Source organism: Amblyomma maculatum, chromosome 1 (genome assembly GCF_055883805.1).
Source record: "Amblyomma maculatum isolate TAMU_Amacu chromosome 1, ASM5588380v1, whole genome shotgun sequence".
In the NCBI taxonomy this organism is placed as follows: domain Eukaryota; kingdom Metazoa; phylum Arthropoda; class Arachnida; order Ixodida; family Ixodidae; genus Amblyomma; species Amblyomma maculatum.
The window spans coordinates 335,359,021-335,376,272 of NC_139344.1; the positions used below are offsets into that span (position 1 = coordinate 335,359,021).

General features: G+C 48.0%; 1 protein-coding gene across 1 annotated transcript in view; it reads left to right on the forward strand.

Annotated features, from left to right (window-relative positions):
• The window catches only part of hd (humpty dumpty), a 31,384-nt gene extending 24,413 nt beyond the window's left edge, over window positions 1-6,971 (forward strand). Inside the window, exons 10-11 of the mRNA XM_084587789.1 lie at window positions 921-1,110; window positions 4,819-6,971. Of these exons, the coding sequence (XP_084443915.1) occupies window positions 921-1,110; window positions 4,819-5,166 (538 nt within the window). The 3' untranslated portion in view covers window positions 5,167-6,971. The remainder of the gene's footprint in view (window positions 1-920; window positions 1,111-4,818) is intronic.
• The last annotated feature ends 10,281 nt before the right edge of the window (window positions 6,972-17,252 follow it).

Genomic DNA, 17,252 nt, shown 5'->3' on the forward strand with positions numbered 1-17,252 from the left:
GAAGATAAAGTTGCCGAACGATCGTCACTCGGAAACGCACCTCGACGTAGCATGGAGCCAGCAAGTGGGCTTCGCCACATGCGCGCGCGCGGCGGCCAATGGCGAGGCTCGATTCGTACCACGTGATTTAAAAACCAGTCGCAGCGCTTGAAAAACGCGACGTAGGCATGCTTTTTTTTTATTATTGCTTGCGTTTTAGACGCCGGGCAACTGTGGTGATTGGGAGAATGCGGCTTGGCTGATCTCCTCACGTGATCCGCAACGGCGATCAACTGCGCTATGCCGACCGCGGGACGCTCGAAGATAGCATACTTTCGGTCATTTAACTGCCACCGTGCGCTCTTTAAACGTAATTTCAGCCCATTTCCTGTTTAAACTCAGCTTTGATTTTTATTTTCATGAAAGTAGAGATACTAAACTTGACAAAACAAGTAAAAACAAAAAATCAGTCATTTTCGAAAAAACCCGCATTTTTCGACCCGCATCTCCCCTTAAGCTACCTTCATGGCGCGGTGGGAGATTTCTATGAATCTGGAATAAAGAAAATGACGCACCGCCTGCAGAAATGCATCAATCTGATTTGGGATTGTCGCAAAATAGAAGATGTATTATTCAATACCACTAAAGATGTTTTTCATTGTGATGAATTATTGGGAACCTTATTTTATGGACAACCCTCGTATTTGAACACTCTGTTCCGCTATATTTCAATCTCAGTGTGGTGTGGAATTATTTTGGATTTTGTTAGTTTCAGCAATTATGTAGTGATGTGGATGTGCAGATAAGGAACAAAGGGTACAGAAGGCAAAAATTTAGTGATTAAAAAAAATGTAACATCAGAAATCATTATGGCATTAAGGCTGCACTGCAGCTTGTATTGCTATAACGTGATGCACTCCTTGACTGCTACCACCAACCAGGCTAGACGAGAGCCGAGAGGACCGCCGGCCGCGGTCACTGGTGTTCGTCGAGCGAGGTGAAACGCAAGCACTGTTCAACTTCCTCCTCAACAGCCGCGTCTGCATCTGCCCTACGGGACCCCTTGCTGGGGTGCCCCCCACACTGCTTGCACCCGTGGCCTTCCACGGAGCCAGCCTGCGCTCGCTAAAGGTGGGTTGATATGGACAGAGTGCCACCTTTTACTCATAAAAACCAGGTTTTACATATATATATATATATATATATATACACAGTAGAATCTTGATAAACGGAACCTCAAGGGACCGGGAAAATATGTTCCGTTTATCAGGAGTTTCGTTTAAAGAGAGAATAGGTTCAGCATTGCGCAACCCGCTTCCGCGTGAACCCTACGCGGCTGGCGCGCGCGCAGTTGGCAGTCTCAGCAGATCTCAATTTGCGAAATCTAGGTAATAAGGAGAACGGTATACTATGAGAACAAACTTTATTAGTGAAAAATAAGCAGTGAATTTTTGTTCCAGTAGTACTAGTACTGAAATTTAAAAAAAAAAATGTCAAAAGTGGGAATTACCACTTATTGGCTAGTGAAAAAGGATTTTATATTTGCTTGTTTGAGCTCTCGCAGCTGTTTTTTGTTAATGGCATCACCCATACTTGACAGGCTGTGCAGAAACACTTCCGAACCTTCTCGTTGGAAGAAACTCTTCAGCATTTGGACTGCCAATTCCGCCTGCGCAGGTGTCACCACAGGATCAGAGTCAGCGGTCTCGTTTTCAAGCTCTTCCTCCTCGTCTTCACTTTCATCAGGGGGGCAGACATCAGCTATAATGCTGTGCACGGTATTTTCTGGGCATGTTGCCACATCGAGCAAACCGGAAACCGCCGGAGACGGAAACCGGAGTGGCGACGTGGGGAGGAGGAGGGGAGCATTGATGCGTACCGCGATGGCACTGCGCTTGTCCAACTAGTTGCGGTTTCGAGTTTTTCGGTTCCGTTAACGCGGTGGTCGCAAAATTTGAGTTCCGATTAACGAGATTTTTTTTTACATTGGCTTAATACAAAACCAACCAATCGCGAGGCGTTTGTTCCGTTTAAGCGGTAGTTCCGTTTAACCGATTTTCGTTTATCGAGATTCTACTTTATATATATTTTTTTATCATTATTATTTATTTATTTTGTCAAAACAAGGGATAAACTCGGCTGTTGGCTGCATTCATGGAGTCATTTGCACTTCCGTGAAAAAAACTGGTTACTTCACTGCATTGCTTGGCCACATTCATGATGACTCGTGCTGTACTGCCGTCGAGCCGATTGTACCCAAGGAATAAAGTAAGAATATAAGACTAATACCCAGAAATGTGGCGCAACAAACACAAACACAAGCGAAGAGACATAACACATGCGCGTGTGTTGTGTCTCTTCGCTTGTGTTTGTGTTTGTTGCGCCACATTTCTGGGTATTATGCAGCACCAACTAGCCCATCAAGCTGTTATTTTGAAATATAAGACTAATTTGGTGATGTCACGGAGCGGTCAACTTGGCCAATCGCTGTCCTTGAATTTCTCTCCTCTCGGTTCTGCGTCGAGGGCGAACTCGCTGCACTGTTATGGGGCTTGGAAGGAAGCGCTGCCTGCCCCTTTCCTCCGCTTTCATGGATCTTTGTTTGCACTTCTCTTATTGACGCCATTACGCTTCTATCTTGTGCTGCTTTGATATCTCGTGACCTTTGACTTCATCTGGACAATTTTTGACAGCGGATCTACTTAGTTATCTGCTTTCTTGGAACCGACCCTGTCCATCCTCTGCTGATCTTCGATTTCTCGGGGATGTTGAGTCTCGCGAGCCCAGCACCTCGACAGGCAAGAGAGAGGTGGTGTCTTTGAAGGCAAAGCGCGCCATTCTGGGCAAGGTGCGTCAAAACGTGAAGTGATATTGCACGGAAATATGAAATCGCACAGTCCACCCACTTTAAACGATAATCATAAACAGCAGCAAGATCGACGCCCTTTTTGACGCAGACATTGGCAGCAGGGACCGAAAGAGTAACTGAAGCACCACATACGGCGACGTAGAAGCTGCACTTTGCAAGTGCTTCTTGGGTGCCCAATCGAAGAACAGCCCATGCTCAGTGGACCAATCATGCTAGTGAAGGCCATGAACTTGAGCTTCGCTCTCGGTCACGCTGACTTTCAGCTGAGAAATGGGCGGCTCAGCGTTCAAGGAAAGGCACACCATTATGTGTAACAAGATTGTTGAGGAGACTGCATGCGTTGATGAGGGATCGCTCCAGCAGTAGGTGACCAAGCACAGCGATCGGATTCTTTCGTTTTCTTACAAGAATGTCTACAATGCAGACGAAGCGGTATTCTTCCAGCTGCTACCATCGAAGACTCTCGTGGCCAAGATGGACAAATACGTGGGAGAAAAAGCCAGCAAAGGCCAGATTACGGTGCTGATGTGATATGGATGGCTCGGACAAGCGAGACTTGTTGGCCGTTAGAAACTCCAAGAAGCCGCGCAGCTTCGCCAAGGTGCTCTCAAGGCTAGCGACTTAGACAAGCAACAAGAAACCACGGATGATGAGAGATTTTTGGCAAGTGGCTTACAGACTTTGACAAAGAGATGGTCCAAAGGAAGCCAAGGTGCTGGTGTTGCTTGGCAACTGTATTGCGCATCAAGTCAAAGCACACTTGAGCGCTGTTGAGGTTTTGTTCCTGCTCCCAACTGCTACTACCAAGCTGTGCAACCCATGGACCAGGGGTCTACCACCGGCGCCGAATGACCTAGCGCCTTCTGATCGATGCTTGCTCTGCTGACAACTTGACAAAGATAAAGGTCGCTTTTGTGAAGGCCATCTTTTCCACAAGCGGTGCCTAGAGGGATGTGAAGCCCTTCACCATCGCTCACTGCCTCAAGAAAGCTGGCTTCTCCTGAAGCAGCAGCATGGACATGTTGCTTGCCAAGGACAAAACTGGCACAGTTGACGTCACTACAGTAGCTGAAGGTGCCGCCATGACAGCCTACTTGGAGTAGCTCTGAGAGTCCGCTAGTGGGTTGGACCTTGTGCCTCCAGGTCTGTCCCACACGGACTTCATTTCCGCTGCTGCCGAACTTGCCGTGGACGACTACTCGATTGATGAAGTTGCCAGGAGCGTCACGGAAGAGACCACTGTGGACAGTGCCTCCGAGAGTGCGAGGACGCTGGTTGTGCCTCTAAGCCGCTGACCTCTGCAACGGCCATTGCAGCTGTTGACACTCTGCGGATGTTCTTTGGGAGTTCGGAGCAGAACTTTGATTCGCAGTTGGACTGTATGGAGGCCGCGATCCTAAGGTCCACACTCACAAAATGTGTTCAGGGAATGCTGGACCACCTTTTCCAGTGGCAATAAATCGGTTTGCTCAAATTTGTCTTTTTTGTTGCGAAAGCAGGATTCCGACAGGTAAAGCGAGACCTCGGATGGCTCGCAGCTATGCCGTGAAAAGGCGTAGCTACGAGAAGATGAAGACGACAAAGAAGCGATTTCTAGTTCCTGCTGACTTGGTTATAACCAGGCTAGACTGTGTTAGTATAGTTTTTCATCACTGTTGTGAATGCACTAGACTTGTTTTTATGATGCCAAAGGATTTTGTGAGGTCTTTATTTGTTGACTCTGACCTCTACTGAAAGAAGAGGATGAGTTGTGCCCCTTAATCAAGCTTTCTTAATACCCGCTTAATCCGATGTGGCTGCTTGATGATGGCAGCAAAGCAGTGCAGCTGCACATTAGTATTCAAAATTCGCTTGGTACGGGAGGGTGTGCACTGCTGTGGTAAATTTTTTTTTTCCCTGTTGCTCTTTATCAGCACCAGCTCATGTTAAAAAAACACTTCTTTACTGTCCCTCCATCATCCTCTCACTAGGTGCGACAAGGCTGGGTCAAGCAAAACGGCACAGAGATGCACATGGTGGAGATGAGTGGTCCCATCCTTCCCAGTGCCCTGCACGGTCTGTGCACACTCTTTGGCAGTAGCCAAGAGAAAGGGGCCTTTTCATTTGTTGCCGCACCGGAAAGCCACACGGCGGCCTTCAATGCCTTCCAGCCCCAGCCGGCATCTGCACCTGCCGCCTTTGCCACGGAGGCACTCAAGGACTGTGGCTTGTCACTCAACTTTGTGCAGCAGATGTGCACCAAGCCCCAGGGACCAGCACCAGTGCTCGTGTCCGTACAGGCAGAAGAAAGTGGCTACGACATCTCTGCGTGCACCTAGTAACTCAGTGGCTTGTATAGCTAGACTGCAAGGCATTTTTCTCTTTTTGTGTTGTTGTCACTGTGGGTGTGTGATTGTGAGAAGTTGAGATTGGACGTGGACTATACAGGTTTCTCCATGCTGTGTCATAGGCATGTGTGAAAAAGAAAAAAAAAGGCTAGGCGTCTGTGTATGATCTGCATATGTTGCATTGCTCAGGATGGAGAAGATTTGCACATTGTTGCAGGTTTTGTTTGCGTGCTCTTTTGCGTTATTATTGCAGGTCCGTCAGTTTCTGGAGCAAGGACGGCCACTTGCCATGACTCATTTGGTTTTTAATTTCCACCATTCATCTCTGCACATTATATTTGCGCAGGTCTTTTTTGACGCTTTGTCATGCTTCGTCTGTGAGAGCCCCTCTTCTTTTTTTTTCTTCTTTTTCGCTCATCATGAAGGCTTGCACAGACATTGGAGGTCCAGGCCAAAGACTAAGTTGGGCATAATGTTTTTGACACTTTTTGTTCAAAGTAAGGCCATCTGTGAAAGGAGGCTAGGCTGGCTATTTCAGTTAGGTGTTGTAACTGAAGTTTTAAGTCAGTGTCAGGTGTATGTAAAAGATGCTGCTTTCGTCATGCCTTCGTCACAAGTACAAACAGCAGCGCTTTAAAATTTCCTATACCTGTTCCTGTGCCCGAGAAGTATGGACTTAAAACGCCTTTAAAGCGACAGTTGTGGAGATGTAGCTAACTGCTACAGATATGCTTGTATTTTATAGCCTCGTGCTTCACCCCTTCAGCAAATTACGAACAGTTGAGCTGAGGTCTAGCATTGCTCAATTAACTGGATCTCCTATATGGCATTCATTGGGATCTTTGCTGGCACTGTAAATATCTGTCACCTATTATATTTTGTTTGTTTTATAGTGATTTTAGCCTGTATAATGGCAGTTCATGTGTGTTGTTTATTCATGCACAAAGCATTGGTGGAGGCTTACCGTGTTGGATGAACAAAACACAAACGGGGGAATACAGGATGGAATGCAAAAGGTAAAGGTTTTCTTACTGGGTGCAATACTACCAAAAATTTGCAGAACCAGACATCATGCATACTGAAGGGCATGGCACATAAAAATACTACTGCAGTTGGCTGTTTTGTTTCCTAATGTGTCTGTAGATAAAATACACATACTTGTGTGCATGCAGTCATGTGATCTGATGGTCTCGGCCCTGCTTGCTTCTATATGTTTGCTACCTGGAGTTGTTCTGGCTCTTACTAGACTGTGGACGGGCATTTTTAGCAGATATTTTACTTTGCCTTTGGAGACAGTTGAGACAGACTATACAACAGTGAAAGGCACCAGTGCACCAATAATTATATGCAGTTTTGAACCACCTTTCTATCGTGATGCCAAACTAAGTACATGCTTTAATTTCATCAGTCAAGTCTCCCCAGTTTCTGCATTCTCATTTTATATTCTCCTGGCTGTGTTGCAAGTGTTTTGTATGTTTTTGCATAGCTTTGCCATCTTTCATGGCAGTCTCTCTTTACAAGACTGCATTCAGTTCTCTTGGCCTCCCTGAAGGAGGAGCCGCGAAAACCTGCTACTGTAGCTTGGTGATGCGGCTGCCCTCTGATGCAGATGCAACAAACTTTCAGCGGACTGATGGTTGTCTTTTGGGCTTTTAGTTGGAAAAAAAAATTGAATCTGTCCGATTTTGTTTTATTTGTGTGTGGGCACACACATTTAGGGCATTGGAGAGGGCGTAATGGGTATATTGCATCACTGTTTTCATCTTCAGCTCAAGAATAAACTATTTATTTTACTCCTTGAGGTCCTTTCTTGAGGGATACATTTGTATTTTCAATGCCAGATTCCAGTTTCTTTTCAGCTTAGTAATTCCACGAGAGCTTTATAATTACTTTAAAAAAGCTTGATTAGTGTAACTTTTTATGCTGTGCTAGCAACAACGGTTTAGCTATCTCTTATTGCATTTCGAGTTCGCTTTGAGGTTGCACTACCATATTAGGGCAAAGCAATTCTTGCAGTATTACATACCCGTACCCAAAAGTGGAGACCACACGCTTTGGCAAAACACACCAGCTATTTCTGATGGGGAAGCGGATGTTTCCCAGATATGCATAGTGTACCCTCCCTAGACCGGCGTGCCATCTAGCCCAAACAATTTTGTCAGGCTTATCTTTTTATACGAAAACATCACATTTTCATGGTCTCCACATTTACGTATTAGGGTATATCCTTTGTCAAAACGCTGCGATCCTGCAGCGTTTACTGCGAGCAATGTTTTGGTAGTTTTCGCCGGTTTTTGCCGATTTTATGCAGTGGGGCTCCTGCAGCATTTGGAGAAGTCCTGCCCATCCTAGAGAACGGGACCTAAAATATTCTTACCATCACAAGACTTTAAACACTGGGGATGCATTGCACGCCACACAGTGTGACTCAGAAGCAAACCACTTGGGCTTCAAGCTTTTGACAGTCTAGCTGCGTGCTATAAGGCTTAATGCCTCACAGTTTGCTCTTTTCAAGGGCAGATAGAGATTTCTGTAACATAATGTGTTTTCATCTCTGTTTTCATCTGCTTCCTTGGAAGTTAATCCAGAGTGTGAAATGGCTAGTGATGGCCTTAGTGTATGGTATTGGACAGGAAAAGTTAGTGACCCTTCATTTCATAAAACACCAATCCAATGAGATTCAGGCACAAGTGCACCTGCATACACCTACATGTGTAATGGGCAAAACATATTTAACACTGCAGTAAATGCTAGGGCAGTTTTTAATTGTGTTTTGGGTTACCAGAAGACAAATTTAGAATTCCAAAGGTTCTATAGAAATAATTGGACTAATTGCAACTACCTGTGGTCTTTTGAACTATAGAAAGGTTGGCCTGCATCAATAAAATAGCACTCTAATCATGGACTACTCTAACTGAAAAAAAGTGCTTTTACCACCTGGCAAATACCAGAAAACAAAATAGCCAAAATTTCTTCAATTGGGTCAAAATTAATATTGCAATATACCATCCCGTTGAACTGTACGATGAGGCCATCAGATTTTCGCTTAGGGTGGTTCTAGCCTCGACATCTGCAGAGCACGCATATCTCCGTTGGTTAACTGTGATCGGCAAACCTGTTTCGTCGAAAAAGCACAGCTAGCACTAAAGCTCACCGTCACTTGTGTGACGCGCCGCGCGAAGCATCCAAGAAGTCGGTAGACAACATGCTATTCAAAGTTTTGTGAAGTAACCCCGTGTTTTGATAAAAGGCTAGTTCAGGCGAGCAGCGGCGCTGAATCGACGCAGCTTTTTAGCCAGCGCAGTCTCTCGGAAGTCGCAAACTCTGGTCAGAAATGCACTGGCTACTCAAACTACGCGGTGAAAATAACGCTGTAATTTTTGGAACCGGCAAAACAAATATCGAATGGATTGAGTTCAGGCGAACCGATATCAATTTTCGGGGCTTTACTGTGTGTGTATATCTGTGAGCCTATTCATCATCATCAGCCACATGGTACCCACTGCAGGGCGAAGGTTTCTCCCATATTACTCCAGCTATGGTGGCTAGAAGATACTCCACCTAACCCCGTCCTGTGCTAGGTGCATCCACTTGACCCTGCGAACTTCTTAATCTCATCCACCTCGACTTCCCTACTATGCTTTCCTCCTCTTGGAATCCAATTTGTTACCTTTCGCGTTCATCGGTTATCCTCTCTTCACACTACATGCCCGGCCCATTTCTATGCTATGCTATTTTGCCAACCAATCTAATTGTTCCATGTGGTAACCACAATATTTGCTGTAGAACCGCCCCGCCGCAGTGGTGCAATGGTTAGGGCGCTCGGCTGTTGCGCCCAAGGATGCGAGATCGGATCTCGGCAGCAGCTGTCGATTTTCGATGGAGGCGAAAAGAAGGCGCCCCTGTGTTGTACAATGCCAGGGCACTTGATGAAAATTTCCGGAGCTCTCCTCTACGGCATCTCCCATAGCCTGAGCCGCTTTGGGATGTTAAACCCCATAAACTAAACTATTTACTGTAGAACACCCAGGTAGATCCCACGACTAAGTAACAAAGCAATACCAGCTGGGAAGCTTATTCCGGAATATAAAGCAAGCGGCAGGAGTGAACCGCAGGCAATTTTATTCCATTCCTGACGCGCAGATAAAGCGTACATCTTGCATTCTTAACACGAATAACCACGTAAGGAGATAAAAAATTGAGCAACATGTACAATGGTGCATTCCTGTTCGGAGTATAACTTCATTTTGTTAATTACTTCAAATTAATATGGTTCGTGGTGGCGATATGCGTCTGTTGTCAACAGTGTAACATTCCTTATATTCAGTGGTTGAAATTACATCATGGCTACTATATCAGGGCTGGTGAAGAACACCTTGCCCCCCTATAAAGAGAGTGCTAGAGGATATGCTACTCCTTTCTTACTCCCTTATAGGGCAATTCGTGGTGTGTAGTTCACAAGCACAGCATGCTTGTCAAAATTTCCATTGTTTTGCAGTTGCCAATGCCGATTTGCCTCACAATTGTTCATGACGTGCAGAAGATAGGTCGTCTGTTGGAGCAACGGATCGGCTAAAGGCAGCCAGAGTAAGTGTACAGTGTGTGTGTGTGTGTGTGTGTGTGTGTGTGTGTGTGTGTGTGTGTGTGTGTGTGTGTGTGTGTGTGTGTGTGTGTGTGTGTGTGTGAAAAACTTTATTGCAGGGAGGAAACTTGAGGTTTGAGGTAGCCGGGGCAACCTCTCGCAATCACTAGGTGGGCTTCTCATTACAAAAGCCCATTGGCGACCGCCGCGGATCGGAGCAGCCGAGCAGGGCTGCCTCCCAGTCCTCCCGGGTGGGGTTGGGTTTAGGGGCGAGGTTCGGGGTTGATGGCATGCCCATACCACGTGGAAGATGTCCGAAGACCTCTCCGCACAATGCGGGCATTTTCCTGTACAGGCTTTTAATGTTTTAAAACTGCCGGGCGCAGCAGCATTTTAGTTTAAAAACTGAGAAGTGTGCGTTCCTCCACCTTTTTAAGGCCCTTACTAGGCTTGGGATAAATTGCATGGCCGAATTGGAATAGGTAATTTCTCGAAAAGTGAGGGCCGGATTGGTTTCGGCATTCGTATCAAAAGGGTCTGAAGGCGTTGCCCGGAGAGTGAGCGCGCGAACGGCGGCGTCTGCCGTTTCATTGCCCGCCGGGGTGGCGAAGTGGACAGCGCTTGACTACTGTTCCCAAGGGCGCGGGATCGAATCCCGGCCTCGGCGGCCGCTTTTCTATTGAGGCGCAGAGCAAGGCGTCCGTGTGCTGTGCGATGTCAGTGCACGTAAAATAACCCCAGGTGGTCAAAATTCCAGAGTCCTCTACGGCGTCTCTCATAGCCTGAGTCGCTTTGGGACGTTAAACCACACAAACCAAACCAAACCAATCATTGCCTTCAAGGCCCATGTGAGCTGGGGCCCATACAATCGTTCGAGACGCGGGGGTCCCGAGGTAGTCACTGTTTTGAAGGATGCGGTGCGCAAAGAGATGAATGCATCTTTGTTTAATATTTCTGCAGGCCCCTCTCGAGTCGGTGACGATGACTCGCGAGTCTGCGGCGGCTAACGCGATGGCAACCTCTTCCGCACGTTAGACCATTCACCAAGACTTTGGTGGACGACTACGGCCATGTACTACCCCCCGTGGTGATGGCCGGAGGCGTCCACGTAGCAGACTCCGTGTTTTCTCCCATAGTGACGGCCAGTGCCTCCGCCCACGCAAGGCGCCTGCCACTGTGGTCGTCACGTGTCATGTTGGCCGGAAGAGGGCGTACGTGCAGGGTGTATCTCAGATAGAGGGGCTTTATGTATCTCCAGATTTCAGGAATGCGTACGCCCTCTTCCGTAAGTATTGGGTGGTGGATGTGTAGTCAGGGTAATAGGCGTCGTCCCGATGATGTTTTTGAAAGCCTTGTGTATTGATTGGTCAAGTGCGCCTTCCGGAGCTCCGCGAATGTGTTAACCATCCCCAGGCCCATGAGACGCTGGTTGGATGTGTTGATCGAGAAATCGAGGGCACGCTTAATTATACATCTTTCTGAGAATTACTTGGAGGGCGTTCTCGTAAAACCTGTGCAGGTGGAGATAGGAGTCGAGTAGAGGACTCGACTGGTCACGAATGCATGCACCAACCGCAAAGCGTCTGTGCACCGTAACCCCCTGCGTTTGTTGGAAACCCGGCGAACCATCCGGCCCACCTGGTCCCCCACCTTGCGCAGTTTTGCTAGTTTTGTATCAGCACGTCGATGTTGTGGATGAGACCAAGTACTCTAATCTCATCGTGATCGGGTATCGAGCCACTGGCCAGGGATAGTTCCATTTTAGTGGTGCGCTTAGGCGATGGACGAATGTGCACAAATTCAGATTTGGACGGTGAGCATTGAAGGCCGCAGAGGCGGGCGTAAACGTGCACGATCTTCGCCGCTTGCTGCAGGTCTCCAACCGATCCGTACGTGTTTGACCCAGATGGTTATGTCGTCGGCGTACAGCGCGTGCTGGATGCCTTCGACCTTCGCCAGCCGAGCCGGGAGTTTCATCATGGCCAGATTGAAAAGTAACGGCGAGAGGACCGCGCCCTGTAGGATTCCTCTCGTTCATATGGGCCGCGTTCTTCGTCTTGTATTTGGATAAAAAAATTGTCGATCTGAGAAGAATTGCTTGATATACTGAAATGTGTTATGTCCACAGTTCGTCTGGGAGAGAAGTTGCAGGATGATTTCGTGTGTGACATTTTCGAAAGCCCCCTTCAAGTCAAGGACGAGTACCTCCTTATCGTTGAAGGGATATTCGACAGGGTTGAGAATTTCACGGTCGAGTCGAAGCAGAACATTTTCAGCGGACCTCTGCGGGCGGAAACCGAACATGGTGTCTGCGAATGTATGTTCATTTACCAGAAACCCAGACAGCCTGTCCCGCACCATGGTCTCCATCAGCTTTCCCGCACAAGACGTGAGTAAGATGATGCGGAGGTTGTCTGTGTTTATTGCTTTGCCGTCTTTAGGAATGAAAGTTACCAGGGCGGTCTTCCATTCCATTGGTAGAGGTTCCTCACCAAGCCAGATCGAGTTGGTGAAAGCGAGGAGGGTTTCGTAGGCGGGTCGAGAAGATTGGCAAGCAGTTTCACAGTTATCTTGTACCGGCCCGGTGCCGTTCCTCGTTTCATTTTAGCCAGGGCCGCCTTCAGGTCGTGCAACTGGAACGGTTGATCCAGATCCGCGTTCTCTGAACCTACATACGAATATGCGGGTCCTCCGGGGTCCTTCTTAGTGCAAAGATACTGGTCGCGCAGTTTGCATGTTAATTTTGATGTATTTCCATCGAAGCTATGAATAGCTCGTTGGATATGTTTTTGTGTCTCGACGCGGGTTTGAGTCGGGTCAATTAGGGCGCGGAAAAGACGTCACGTGCTCCGGCTGGACATTTCTCTGGCCGCCGTGTTGCAGCTGTCTACCCAGTTCGAGTCGGTGAGTTGGGCCGCGTCCGCGCGCTGGGTGAGCTCGGCGATACGAATTTTGAGCTTTCTGTTACGTTTTTGGCGGCGCCATCTGCGGACGAGGCTGTGCCGCGCCTCCCAGAGGAGCAGAAGGTGGTTTTCCACCTCTGGAGGGGCCTCCGAGAGCTGAATTTGTGTTTCCACCAACGAAGGTGTGCAACAAATCCTTATGCCCATGTGTGGTATTCTTGTTCGTGGATAAAGGCCGAATTGATGTGGCTTTGCCGGAACTTATTCCAGTCGGGGAGCCGAACTTGTGCGTGGGGTCTTGCCAATGGTTTAGTCCCTACCGTTGGTATTGATAAGGCAGTGGTCACTACCGAGGGGTTCCTCTGTGTTGGTCCATTCTGCGTGTACAATGCTTTTGGTAAAGGTGAGATCTGGACATGTATCCCGGGTCACTGAATTATCCATCCGCGTTGGATATGCAGGGTCAGTGTGAAGAGTCAGGCCCAGCGTGTACGCGAGTTCCGCTAGCTTGCTACCCCGCTTCTCTTCACGCACGTATCACTAGAGTATACTGTGGGCGTTGAAATCGCCCACAATCACCAGGGGGTCCCTGCCCGCAGCCATTAGAGTGCGACTAAAGAGTTCTACGAGCGTTACATTTTTGAATCTGGGAGAACAGTAGATGTTGAGTACGTGGAGTACGTGGTGCATCTTGTTTCTTGAGCGGAAGAAGTGTCACCATCACATAGGAATATTCAGTGCGAAGTTCCAAGTCAACTAGATTAGCATGTTGACGAAAATAGTTGCGCCGATGTGGCAGTGATCCGTTCCGCCATCGGACAACAATAAGCCCGCCTCGCGCGGCAAAAGCCCATTATGTGGCCCTTTTTTTTTTCTTGAACCAACATTTTTGGTTCATGGCCCCTTTTCCCAAGCATTTCACCCCAGAAGAGCCGAGCACCAGGCCGGAGGAAATCTTGTACCCATTGGAAACCGGTGGGTACCCGGCGGTACTGGGGATCGAACCCCGTACCTCCCGAATGCGAGGCGGATGCTAGATTAGCCGTATAATTTTTATGCACGCAGACTCGGGAAGAGAGGTCCTGCTGAAAGGTGATGTAATATTTGAGGGTGACGCCGCTCCCTGGCTCCTGGAGGGCAACCACTGCGGGAAGGGAGTGGAAAGTTGATAGGTAAAGTCAGAGATCCGCCCGCTTTGCGCGGGAACGGAAGCCCCGACAGTTCCACTGGACAATTTGGACGGGGGTGGCCGAATTGGTTCTTGGGGAGCGCCTGATCTTAGGGCTGCTCGCCATGGTCATTTAGGTTGAGGAGGGGTTGTAGTGACGCTGTTCCGGAGCCAACACTCGCGGGAAGGGGGTCATCCTCCATACCGGAGAGCGAGCAGTCATCGTCGTCTACCTCAGGGGTGCGTCTATAGAAATTTTGTGAGGGCGGCCAGGTAAGGGACCGCCGGGCCTGCGCGAAGAGCGCAAGGAATGCGCAGTTTGTTGGGCAATCATCGCGGGGATCGCCTCTTGCAATTTGATGGCATTGACCATCATTGAAATTTGATTTTCTATGGCGGCGAATCGGACCTCTGTGGCCCCGAAGCGGGCCTCGAGCCTCCAAGCTTGTTACCGCCTTCGGCACCACGAGCTCACTCTCCATTACCTCAGCCGCGGAAGGCGAGAGCGGAGAAGTCTGGGTAATTTTGGATTCCAATTCGTTAATTTTCTTAAGCAGCACCTCGTTTTGGACCCTGAGTGCTGATATTTGATCTTGCTCGGCGCTACGCACCCTTGGGAAGGGAGTGGGAAGGGGGGAGAGATAAGCAGCCCCACCTGAACCGCTCACCAGAGAGTGGGTGGTGTCAGCCCGCTTACCATTGTGCACCGTTTCCACGATGACTGCATTCATTCTATGCAATTATCATCAATTATTAACAAGAAAGACCGCATTTTAAGCTATGGGGGATATATATATATATATATAAAGAGCGCGTAATGGTAACAAAAGTTTCCGGGGCAGGTCGTTCAGCTGCACTTGACACAGCACTGCTTGTCGCGGCATAGTTTCGTTTTTGAACTGTCGGTTGTATCTGCTTGTATTGCATGCTGTATCAATGAAACTGCATCAGAAGCAGCAAACAAAATTCACGCCACCCGTGAGTTCTCGGAGCACGGAAAAAGCGGCGGATTAGTAGGCCTTGAAGGGTTAAGCACGTGAAATTTACCTTGAGTCGCATGCAGCCCCTATACAGTATAGTGGTCAAGTTGATGTAAGTGATGATAATCATACCACAAGTACCTCTGTAGCAACTTGTCAGGTGGGTGAGAGCAGTTCGAAATTATGCTCTTGCGCAAGTGGTCGCAGGGAGTATTCGTGCCGTGTCGTTCAGGAACTTTCCTGCAGTTGCGACGTTAAGCCAAGTTTGTATTGCGTGGAATTTTATGAAAGACAAAATCGGACCGGTCCACAGCAACGGACAAGCAACAGTGCTCGGAAGCCCATTTTAGTAGATCGCTACTAGTAGCTTTACTAGCAGCGCATGCGCAGATCGCCTTGAGGAACTTACCCGCCGTGGCGGCGCAGTGGTTACGGCGCTCGACTACTGTTCTTAAGGGCGCGGGATCGAATCCCGGCCTCGGCGGCCGCTTTTCGATGGAGGGGAAAAGCAAGGCACCCGTGTGCTGTGCGATGTCTGTGCACGTTAAAGAACCTCAGGTGATCGAAATTTCTGGAATCCTCCACTACGGCGTCTCTCGTAGCCTGAGTCTCTTTGGGACGTTAAACCCCACAAACCAACCTTGAAGGCCTTACGTTGGGCCACATTCTGGCCCGCGGCGTGCACGCTTGCCACCGCGGGATAAATTGACGCGTGCGCATTGGCTGCTCGCAAAAGCGGATTCAGGATCACATTATAACTCTCTTAAAGCATATGTCTATACTACATTGAACCTCTGTCCCAATCTACATAAAATGACCTCGAAATGCCCGGCTCTTTCTTCTGGTAGGTGCTTTGCATGCTGTCCATAACACGTTGGTATGATGGCTATTCCGTTTAGGGAGTTAGCATTTGGCTAATAGGGCCCACTTTCTGAGTAGCATGCAGCTTTCTGTAGAGCAAATCTTCCGAAATGCGTATAATAATATGGCTGCTCCAATGTGCTCCAGAAATTCTTCTGTATGCTCCGAAAACTGCAGCACAGCTTGGCGGCAGCACCGCAGCACCGGTATCGTCGCTACCTGCCAACTCCACAAGCAAAACATGTGCATTGGCACCGATTTTAGGGCAAGGATTCCAAGGATTATGCTATACAACACCGTTCACTTCGAAGTGATGGCAACCCATTCTTTTAGGATTGACATCGTGATTTTGAATCGAATGGTGCAAATATTTACAAATCCAATTATCTCGCTGATAAGTTCATTGTTATTGCTTTCAGGGAAACGTAGCTGCAGCCAGAAAATAGTAGATAATAAATTTTGACAAAATGATAGGGTTCTAAGTGTCCTATGATCTTCGAGGACAAACTAAACGTTGGCCTAATTCGATAGACTACGGCATTATACCGACATATATCACTCTAACCGAAAGCGGAGCTTTTAAAAGCTAGGCAAAAGAAAAAAGAAAAACGGAAAAGATACACAGTAATTGTCTCCATTATCAGTCCCTCTCACAAGTTTACTGCATGCGCCGACACCAAACTTTTTCGCGGATCTCAGAGCATATGCTACGCGGCCGTTCACTCCCAACCAGTGGCAACCAGACGTTTTCGATGTAAGCGTCACGGGTTTCGGGTGACGAAAACTTTATTTAATGCACCCGAAAAGTCCGAAACGGAGCTTCTCGATGGAAATAAAGGTTTTCAACAACAACAACACCCGAAAAAGCCACAGAACCAGTTTTTTTTTTTTTTTTTTTTTTTACTGATAATAGTAAGGGATGATAATGAGTCGATGGAATAGTACCAATTTCGAGAGTTTGAACCAGCGGAAGGGCCCAAAGGGACACAGAACGACCCGTGTTGTCCTGTATCTGGATCCGTCCGCTGGTTTTAATCTGTCCCGCAGTACAATGGCGTTTTTCGCATACTGCCTCGGCAAAAATGCGTCCGGTGTTTAACCAGCGTCCTTATGCTGAGCAGTCGAGCGCTGTAACCTCTGAGCTGCCACATCTTCCTTGTTGTAGTTGTGGCTGTAGGAAGAAAGAAAAGAAAATGCACCGGCCTGCTACTGGCTCTGTAGCTGAGCCACCTCCGCTGCCTCGTGCGGACAGAAGAGAGAAAGTAGAGAAGAAAGAAGAAGAGGGAGAAAGACGCGCGCCGCGACAGCCGGTTAGGCGGGTGCAATGACGGCCTACAACAGATAAAAATTCGGTGGCTGGCTAAGTCGCAACAACGCCTTCAATACGCCAGCTTTTCGAGCCGTCAGCGTCACGGAGGTTTTCACTTTCAAGTGACAATGACTGATACTGCGCCTTCCTTTTCTTATAAACTAATTTACAATTGCTAAAATTTACCTACGCTAGGTAGAGCCGGTCTTCGCGTTGCACTAAATTTGAACTTCAAGTGACGACCTAATGAAGTGTGGATGTTCACGATTCCGTG